This window comes from Balaenoptera acutorostrata, chromosome 1 (assembly GCF_949987535.1).
Source record: "Balaenoptera acutorostrata chromosome 1, mBalAcu1.1, whole genome shotgun sequence".
Lineage (NCBI taxonomy): Eukaryota > Metazoa > Chordata > Mammalia > Artiodactyla > Balaenopteridae > Balaenoptera > Balaenoptera acutorostrata.
In genome coordinates, this window is record NC_080064.1 from 117,163,243 (window position 1) to 117,174,417 (window position 11,175).

General features: G+C 41.5%; 1 protein-coding gene across 1 annotated transcript; it reads left to right on the forward strand.

Annotated features, from left to right (window-relative positions):
• Positions 1–6,586: 6,586 nt before the first annotated feature.
• On the forward strand, positions 6,587–7,539 carry LOC102997281 (olfactory receptor 10J1-like). The gene is given in 2 exon segments (XM_028163907.2): positions 6,587–6,890; positions 6,893–7,539. Coding segments are annotated over 2 exon segments (924 nt in total). The 5' UTR covers positions 6,587–6,613.
• Positions 7,540–11,175: the final 3,636 nt, after the last annotated feature.

Here is an 11,175-nt window from a genome sequence, read left to right on the forward strand (position 1 = left end):
TGAAAAGAAAGAGCTGGATCTGGATCATAGAATGTCCTGGGTCCACACACTAGAATCTCCTCAACTAAAATAATAATAATAATAATAATAATAATTAATTAATTTAAAAAAGAAAAGATGGGACTTCCCTGGTGGTGCAGGGGGTGCGGGTTCGATCCCTGGTCAGGGAGCTAAGATCCCACATGCCTTGCAGCCAAAAACCAAAACATAAAACAGAAGCAATACTGTAACAAATTCAATAAAGACTTTAAAAATGGCCCACATCAAAAAAAAAAAAATCTTAAGAAAAAAAAAGAAAAAGGAAAGGTGGTGTCTCCTCTCACAGCCTATTCTAGACATTAGCTATCTTGAATTTAATTTGAACCATGAGACACCTATATCTATCACTCAGGCTCCACTCCCCGAGTGTCCTCTCTGCATCTGTTTCACTTAGAACAGTGTCAGATACATAGTAGCTGCTCAATAATTATTAAAACAAAGAAGAAAGGAAGGAAAGAATAAATGAAGACATCTGTGGGCAGCCAAAACACAATTAGCATCAGCAGAGAGTTCTTCTCCCTCTTTTCTTTTTATTATTTCATTACTTCCAGGTTGTTTGCCCCCCTTGGTGATGTCCCCTTTTGGTACATGTATTGAATACCTCCTGGATAGCAGGCATGAATTTAAGCACTTTACTCATTTAATCCTCACTGTAAGTCTATGAGGTAAGTATTTTATTAAACTTACTTTACAGATGAGAAATCTGAGACCTGAAAAGATTAAGTAAATTCGTCAAGGTCATACAGCTAGTATGTGGCAAAATCAAGATTTAAAAACAGGCAATTCACCCCAGGGTCTGCAGCTGCATTATAAGCTAATGATGATTATTTGAACCAGCTTTCTCCTTTATAATAATTAAAGACTAGGAGAAAAAGGAGTTCTATACATTGCGAATTTACACATATCTCAAATCCTATTTGAATGTCACTGGGTCTTGGAAATTAGTCTGGAAGTTCAGAAATTATGTACTGTAATATGCTTTCTTCTCAAATATCTTAGTGCATCCTTTCTCTACTCAGCACAGCTCCAAAGATAAAAGGAAAAAAGGAAATCTACAGTGGGCCAAAGGCCACTGGAAAATGTTAGGGCTCAGGACCACTAGATCATTAACCTCTGTACCCATCCTCCTACCCACATTTATTATTGTCCCTGACCCCCTTCAAAGCATTGACAGCCTGAAGTAGGAGATGCTTAAGCAGTGCAATATTGTAGATGGAGCACAGGCTTTGGGGCCAGAGTAACATGTGTTCCTATCCTAGGTCCACCATTATAGGCATGTGTCCTAGGATAGTCACTTAACCTCCCTGGCCTTTGTGTCCTATCTGCACAGTGGGGCTGACAATATCAACCTCCCAAGGTTATTGTGAGGAGTCAAAACTGTTACGGACATGATGTCTCCTGGCAGCAGGAAGCAGGATAGCTACTAACTCCACCACCCTGTCCCCCACATTGTTTTCTATCTCACTCCGAGGTGACAGTTGTAACAGCAGTTTTAACAAGTTCTCATTCATAGAATGAGTTCCCTCTTCCCAGGAGGCCCTGACTTTGAAAATGGGCTTCCCCTATAGTCTTTGATCCCAAATTCCAGTAAAAGGAAACTAACTATTCTCCAGGGTCTTCCAAGAATGACTTCCTGGACACATTTGCCATGTGTTAATAAACCTTTCAGCTGCCTCTCTGCATTCCTACCCCAGATTCCCTTCACCTATGCCCTACCCACTTATTGGTCTAACCAACTACTCAGAGCATCATTCCCACTTCTCTCCTTGTTGCCTCAGAGACACTGCAGTGAGTTCCAGGATTCATGTGTTCATCAGCCTTCATATGCAGGGTGTATAAATACTTACAAAGACATGTGCAGCTATTTTTGAATGTATCATAATTCATTTGAAAGCATGAATTACTAAATTTGCAGTTCTCTTTTCAGGATTTTTTTTTCTATCAATTGGTACAAATAGTACAACTATTATTACCCAACCATCATCAAGCTGGAGAGTCATGAAATATTTTGAAATTAAAAAAGGAGTTTTCACATGCAAAAAAATTGGAGACCCCAGGTCCAGGTGACAGGGATAGTATGAGAGTAGATATAACTTCAGTGCTATGGATTGAATTGTGTGTCCACCCACACCCCTGCCCCCTCACCCTGCACATCTCATATGTTGAAGTCCTAAACTCTAATGTGATGGTATTTGGGGATGGAACTGTGGGAAGTAATTAGGTTTAGATGAGGTCATGAGGGTGGGGTCCTCCTGATAGGATTAGAGCCCTTTAACAAGAGATGTCAGAGCTCTCTCTCTCGCTCTCTCCCAACCCCATCATAAGAGGACACAGAAAAATGGCAGCCATCTGCAACCCAGAGAGAAAACTCTCACCAGGAACCAAATCTTCCAGCACCTTGATCTTGGATTCCCAGCCTCCAGAAATAAGAAATAAATGTCTGTCGTTTAAGCTACACAGTCTATGATATTTTGTTATAGCAGCCAAAGCTGACCAAGACATCCAGGAACAATGTTGGCCTCAGTTAACCCTGTTGTGAGTCCTATTCATGGCTCTGGAAGAGTCCCATTGACAATCCTAAAGGTTAGACCTGGGATCCTAAACTACTGTGAATGCCATGAATGAACTAGAATAAATGGTCCCCAAATAAAGCAGTGTATAGCAGGTTCTCTTGGCTGTTTCGCCAGCTTTGTTTCTATAGTCACTCCACATGTTCATTTCCATCTAGTACCAAATTTCAATAGACTTACTGTTGGTGGAGTAATAAATTCCTCATAATTTCTCATCTGTAAAATGAAAATAGGGTCATTTGGACCCTATAGGGTCCAAAATAGGATCATTTTGACCCTGACTTCATAGGGTCATTTGGAGGATCAAGTGAGACAAAAACTTGTGAAAGTGTTCAATAAATATTAGTTGACTCTGAAGCTAAAAACCTCTTTTTCCCCTGGCACCACATTTTTATACCATCTACCCACTGCCCCATTTCCAAAATCTTCTTAATTTGTCCCAGAGCAATGGCATCATAAAGCACTGAGCTATTTTGCCCAACTCCACTCCTTTCCTATTGAGATCCCATAGCCACCAATCATATCTAATGATGGAACATTAATATATAGATCATTTGTTTGATTTATCTGTTATAACAGGAAGCTATGCATATTTGTGAATAATCGGGGAGTTGGCATGAATGAACCTGATGGGAGTAGTTTATGAAATGATTGGTTCTTTCCTCTCCCTTGATCTACACATTGATTCAGTTACAAGCCCTATTGACTCACCTCATTTGTCTGTCCCATCTGTCCCTCTTATATGGGCCACTGTCACCCTCTCTAGATCAATCCCAATTATCTCTGGCCTGACTGTTGTGTCAGCAACCACCCTGCCTCTTCTCACCAACCTCAAATCCATCTTCTACTGCTGCCAGATCAATCTATCAAATTCCAGTGTTGAGTATCTTTTTTACCAGCATGGAAGCAAAATCACCAGATAAACAAGAAGAGGGTGCAGGGTAGCTAATTGTGAGGGCTGGTGGTCCTTTAGAGGTTAGTTGCTAAGGGACTGTGAAGCCCATGAACAGGAGGGATAAGTGAAATCATTTGAGAGGCCCTTAAAAATGATAATGTCTAAATACTCTAAACCCTTTTGTAACTTGGTCTTATTTACTTACTCCATTTTTTCTGTAATCAACCTGAGTCTAATCAAGGACCATCTCTTTCCTGTCCCACTTACTCGTGGCATCTATTTCAGTTTATTTAAGTTGTTTACCACCTGTAACCAAACGGTGAGCTCCTCAAAGGTTGATGAAGCATCTCATTCATTTCTGTATGCCCAGCAATGAGCACAGGGCCTGGCTTATGCTTAGTGCTTGAAGAGTGAATGGGCGCAGATAAGCACCACATGTTAAAGGAAGAAAATGCTACAGAAGCGATAAAGTAACGCATGGGAAGTCTTCAGCGGAAAGTAAATTCTGAAGCTGGGTCTTGACAGACTAGTATAAGTTTGCCAAATGGAGAAGAGGAGGTAATTTTGAGTAAAGAGAACAGTGTCCAGAGGCTCATCTCTGTTTTCTAACCCCCAAGAGAGGATCCTTGGATCTAAAGACAATGTCCTTCCAATTCTGAATGTCACAGGGGCAGAAAGACAGGCAGCATGAACTGCCCTCTGCAGAACCATGACCATATTTGACTACTTTAATTCCAAAGAGAGAACCAGATTCCTAAACTGTCTGTAAGAGATCCTGCCTGTAAGAAAAAGGGCCTAAACTTCCTGAGATCCAAGAGGATATGGCTCCAAGCTTGAGCTGCCTAGATGTGTAAACTATGGATTTCCAAGGCACATATGCAAAAACACCCCACAATGTGCTTATTCATTATTTTATTATTAACCCCACACTCTAACCAACTGAGCTAACTGGCCAGCCACAATGTGTTTACTCAAACAAGTGTAGGGAACTAAATAAACCAGCTTCCTCTAATGCTGATTCTACTTGAAGCAAAAACTTCCCCCCAGGCTCCCCAAATGCCAACCTCAGGACTGGGTAAATGAGCCCTACACATAACGAGCCCCACAGGTACCTGCTGTCTGTATCCTCCCAGCCCTCAGTATGGCTCTCAGGATGTCTACAGGGAGTCACCTCCAGGATCCCCACTGGCTGCTCCTGGGGGAGGTCCTTCTCTGGCTTTGAAGACTTCTCCACACAGAGGGGCTGTCAAGGAGTCCTGCAGCTCCCAAGCCTAACCACATTCCCACTATAGTGTGTTTATCTGCTGCCCCTTCAGTCTCAGCCCGTCATAGGCCCTTTTGGTTACCTCGCTCTTCCCTCCCCGGCCTGCAGGCTGTGGCCAAGGGAGCACAACACTTCCATCTTCACTCCTCGGCCTCCTCCAGCCCAGCTCTCCTGTTGTGCCTCAGCACTACGCAGTCACAGGTAACTGTTCTTTAGAAAAGGAGCTGAAATGGAGCTTATTGCTCCTGGACTGACTTTAACTTATTGTAGTATAACAGCTCGTCACAGCTGGAGTAGGTCTTCATAAGGTTGTGTTTGCTCTTCCTACCTTTGATTTTCTTGGAAGAATTATAGGCTTCCCAGGGTGGAGGATACTAACCAGGTTATAGCAGCCATTCTTCTACCTCAAGACAGACTTCAACCAGATCAGACAACACTCTAGCCCAGGGTTTCTCAGCAGTAGCCCTGTTGGTATTTGGAATAGGACAGTTCTTCCTTGGGCGGGATTGTCACATGCATTGCAGGACATTTAGCACCAATAATTGCTAGCAGCACCCATGGCCATCACTAGAACAATTAAAAGCTCTAACACACATTTTTTTATTTCACAGTAGAGGCGCCATACCACCCATGGCTGGACCGCTGCCTAGTTTATGCCCAGAGGCCTCCCAAAAGATAAATGTCTTTAGCCACATATTTTAGTATCAAATTATTTTTCCTATTGGGAAATATATTCTGTTGCAGCTTTACTCTTTTTCAGCATTCTTCATGTAAATGCTTAACAGCTGGTCGCCAACTTCTCTTAAATAATTTTTTATAAACTTGAAGGAGGTCTCCATGCCTACTAACCTTCCTCACTGATGTGATTTACTTTATGCAAAAAACCTTTTTCTGAATATGCATAAGGAAATCAGAATATAATTTAAATATACCCTACAGGAGCTTACTGTCTAAAGGGACCAAAATGTGAAATATTACATGAATTGGACTGAGCGCTATCCTTCAACAAAATGATGTATCTTTATTGTAACTCTGTTCTTTATATTCAGGGTCTGCTTTTGCTTTCGATGAGGGACACTTGAATTTGATGCATCTTCCCTGGTGTAATTGTTTATCTCTGCAGAGTAGGTGTATGCCTACTCACAAAGTTGAGTAAGGCTGTAAATCTGCCTTCTAGCTTAGGGAAGATGAAGATGTAGCATAGTTTACAATATACATGAGTGAGTGCTGTGAAGTGTCAGCCGACTTCCATCATTCAGACAGCAGTGGAGAGAGGATGGTGGTTGGTTAAGATTCACCTTCTCCTTCTTGAAAACAAGATGAACATTTCTGAGTCTGCTTTGCTTCTGCTTCTTAAAGGATGTGCAAGGGGATGATTCATAGTTTTGAAATAAAAGAAGTCTCCAGTCAATCCCTAAACAAATTGTTTTCAAGCATCAAATGAAAATTTCGAGTACAAAATGCATTGATGGAGGGGAAGACATGCATTAGTCTTTGAAGAATGGGGACGATTTAAATAAGAGGAGGAAAAGAGGAAGGGCGTTCCAGATGATAAGGTGGAAGAGTAGGTGAAGTGGGAATGTACATGGTTATACAGTGCGGGTGGGGGGGGAGGAAAATTAGATGATTCTAGCATGCATAGGAAATTGTAATAGATGGCCACAGAACAAGAATATTTTAAGCAAAGTTAAGTAAATCCAAAGATCAACTTCAATTCACTGGGAAATGTATCCCCAGGTTTATAGCTGAGAATGAAGTTCAATCAATTTCAGAAATGTGATTAAACTGCTTTACTAAAATTATGCAACTTTTATTCTTCTACATTTCCGATTTAGTGACCACTCAATGAAGAGGGAGAACCACACTCTCACCACTGAGTTTGTTTTGCAAGGTTTCTCCAGCTTCCACGAGCACCAGCTCACTCTTTTTGTGGTGTTTCTTACCCTGTACATCTTAACCCTAGCAGGTAATATAATCATGACCATTATCCGTATTGATCATCATCTCCACACCCCCATGTACTTCTTCATCACCATGCTGTCCACTTCAGAGACTATATATACATTGGTCATTCTCCCAAGGATGCTATCCAGCCTCATGGGTATAAGCCAGTCTATCTCACTGACGGTTGTGCCACACAGATGTTCTTTTTTGCAACCTTTGGGATCACTAACTGCTTCCTGCTCACAGCAATGGGATATGACTGATATGCAGCCATCTGCAACCCCCTGAGATACACAGTCATTATGAACAAGAAGGTGTGCAACCAGCTGGTGTGGAGGGCCTGCAGCATTGGGCTGGTTGTAGCTATGACACAGGTGACACCTGTATTCAGGTTACTTTTCTGTGCAACAAAGGTGGCCTACTTCTTCTGTGACATCCAACATGTGATGAAGCTATCCTGCATTGACACGACTGTCAATGAGATTCTGACTTTGATCATCAGTGTTTTGGTGCTCGTTGTGCCTGTGGGTCTGGTCTTCATCTCTTAAGTCCTCATTATCTCTACAATCATCAAGATCGCCTCAGCTGAGGGCAGGAAGAAGGCCTTTGCTACCTGCGCCTCCCACCTCATTGTGGTCATTGTTCACTATGGCTGTGCCTCCACTGTCTACCCCAAGCCCAAGTCAGAGAACACCAAGGATCAGGATCAGCTAATCTCAGTGACCTACACTGTGATCACCTCCCTACTGAACCCTGTGGTGTACACCCCAAGGAACAAAGAGATCAAGGATGCTCTGCTCTGGACCATTGGAAGGAAGCTTTCCTGACAATTTGGGAATTGTTCTTCTGAGGCTCTAAAAGCATCCATTCTAATCAGAACTATGAGGAGAAGAGCCCCATGTCCTTGGCTCCCAGAGACCTGGCCCATAAGGAGGAGGAGAAGAGAGGAACAGAAACAGCCTCCAACCGGGAGTCTGAAAGCTTTAAATATAGCCCCTGGACAAAGTGCTGGCCCTGTTTTTGTGGATAATTAGACAAACAAGGACAGGATATGCCTGAAGAAGAGGTCAAGGAGTAATGTGGACCAAGGATTTTTCATTGGCCTTTTGGTTTTCTTGTGGCTCTCCACTTAATGAAGACAACAGGGAGTCCCTTAGAAAAAACAGAATCCAGGACATACATTCTTCCCTACAATCCCTTCCTTCCTACTTAAGAGTATGAGAATTGCTCAACTTGGAGTCTCTGTTGCAGTCTGTTTGTATATGACATATCAAGTCATAAATCACTGTGTGGACAGAAAAAGTGGCCTCAGAATGAGATAGCCCAGGGGAAACAGATTTCCTCTCCCAGCTGCTTTAATTTATCCCAGTTTCTAGCAAAACTGTTTATTAAGGATGGTGACCACAGACAGTTTAATTAGAGATCCTAGCAATTCCAAATCTTGTCAGCCATATTAACAGCCGTTTGAGGGCACATTCCAAGATCCTCCTGGGTCAGTTTGGCTGCTGTTAATTCAGAAAGCATGTAATGGGTAATAGGAATGAACCAGGCTGTGGGCTAGATCCTGGGGAAGGAAAGATGAAAAAAAAACCTAGTGCCTTGCTTCAAAAAACTCAACTCTAGTGGCAAAGACAACCATTTAAAGATATAGTTTCAATTCTTTATGTCAAGTGATATATACAAAAGATTGAAGGGGAATGAGAGGGAGGGAGGGAGAGAAAGAAAGAGAAACTCTGTTGGAGATGCCAGAGAAGTCTTCAGAGAGGAGGTGATCTGTAAATTGGACTGGTTTTAAAACACTTACAGGAGACTGTCTGATAGGCAAATTGTTGAAGGAGAAGAATTCCAAAGTGAAGAAATAATATTTCACATGTATGAAAGTTAAGAGAAATGTTGAGGAAATGGAACGTGACTCAGCATGCTGACTCCAGGGTACAAGAAAGGAAATGAGGGGAGATAAGACCAGAAGGTTGGTTGGAGTCAGATTGTAAAGGCCTTGTTTGCTGAACTAAGGAATTTGGCTTTAACTTTTAAACAATGGGAATCATCTAAGACTCAGGAAAACTCGGATTAAATTTATGAGGCATCTATGTGAATTTTTGGCATCCTTATTGTCCTTACCTAGATCCACCGAGACACCTAAGAAGTTGTATGAATCTATAGACTCTAAGCCGAGAAAATCATGGGGGCAAAGAGAATGAGACTAGAGTATTTAGAGGTCATACACAGAAATAATTATGCACTTATGATGAAGCTGAATCAGGCAATCACAGAGAGCAGGGGAGCAGAGGCTGATCAAGGAGTTTCACGTAGATTTGGGGTTTGGGATCCAAATGAGTACCCAGTGAGGAGAACAAGTCACTGACTAGGCTAGACCTCAGACTTGGGGCTACGATGGCTCCAGGACACAACTTCCATTAGAATTAAAGGGAGGGCTCATTACTCAGAAAAGCCTTCAAAAGAAGATACAGAGACCCAAATAGCACATGTATCTGCTCTCCAGACCATAACAGAACTACCAGGCCTTCTCTCAGGGTCAATAGAGACAATGGTAAAAATCAAACTATACCTAAAGTTCCCTAAGAATATAAGGTGGCTGAAAGAAATTAAGAGAAGTTGTTAACTGGCAAATAAAAGAACTGAATAATTAAAAGCAAAGTATTGCAGGCAAAGTGTTTGACAGTCATTCAATAAACATACATGGAATCTTTACTATATGCCAGATACTGGGCTAGACATGGAAAATATCAAAATAATTCTGCACTAATCCTTGAACAAAGGAGCTCCCAGTCTAGCAGGGGAGATGGGCTTATGCAGAACTCACCATAATACAATGTGATAGAGAAATAGACAAAGTGTGCTTAATATTTATGACAAAGACATAAGCCTTGGGATATTTTTCTGTGATCTATATGAAGCTAATCTCATCAAGCCAAGAAAGGGCCCTGCATACTGAGGTTCAGTGAAATAAATGTTTGTTACCTGGGCAATAAGGCTGTCTTGATCTATGTATGGGGCCATCTCCTAAGGCCAAGGGCTATGTGGTTGTGGACGGCATCATGCAGAGTACCTTATCACTATGGACTTCTAGAATGTTTATTACCCAGGTTTTCCAGAAAACTTGTTTGAATGGAATAGCTTCACAGTCACACACCATAGAATCAGATGTTTTCAATAGCCCTTGTCACACCCCATCAAGATCCTGGCCACAGAACTTTTTCTGACCTACTAAACAATTCCAGCCTCTCACTGAATATTTGGCTGGATTAAACAACCCGAAAGGAATCCTCCCTGTTCCCCAGGATTATTTTGGTCACTACTCACGCTCAGGATCATTTTATGGCAAGCAACTCTTCCATAATGTGGTCCTTAACACAAAACGCTTTCCTAGACATTATCCCACTAGGTCCTCAGAACGATCCTAGGAAGGAGGCAGGGATAAGGCTCTCAACTCTACAGATAATAAGGCTAAGACAGAAAAGGGGTGAAGGCAGAATTGAACTTGCACCACTTAGCTGGCATTTTCTGTTTACCCAGAGTATATCACCACCCAAGGGAAATTCACAGTATGGATAGTAATGTACCAGAGAAATCAAGCTAAGCAAAATTCAAATTCCCCAGGGCCTCAAACTTCCCAAATAAAGCAAAACCTCATCCCTGAACCTTTTTCAAAAGAGAAGAATCCTCTATGAAATAGCCACCTGTGATCCTCATTCTAGCCAATGCAGACCCCCAAAGGAAGAGAATTTCCAGCAGCAGTTCAAGCTGTAGAGTCTTATTCACATAGAAGCAGTTAAGATTTTAGGGAACATGAGTATCCACTTTCTCCAGTATTAAATCAAATCAGAGAAAAGCATTTGGAACTGCACAAGCAAACCTGGCCCTTACTTAAAGAGGTTAGGTCCAGTGCTAAGTCCTGGGAGTACAATAGTGAATTATGCTAAATATATGTAATATATAAAATGCATACCATAATATATAATAATATATAAAATATAATATATAACATATATTTGGCAGACTGATGACTGCTAAATGAAAATTTTAAACAGGTAATGAGACCACAGAAGTTAGAAAACTTTAGTTCTAATTAATGTTTTTGAATCAGAAATACAGGAAGACAAATTCAGGTTCTTGGCCAGTCACCCAGTTCACTTCTCCTTAATCATGTATCACACCCTATTAGCAGTAGAGAGTGAGACTATGTAGTAGAGAGATTTGAAGTCTCTACTGTGGCCCATAGTTCTCTTGCTTGTTAGAAAACCTCCAACAGCTCAAGCTTTAAGTTTGGTAAGAAACTCAATTCCATCTCCAAGAAAAATAAATATTCTTTATCTCTTTACTTTCCCACCCCTATTAAGCAAATCCTATTTGCTTAGCCAAATCTACTTCCCTTTGGAGGAGAGTTCTCTTTTTGTGAATGCTGGGACCCTATGGTGAACTTTGGTTTGGAGCCCATTTGT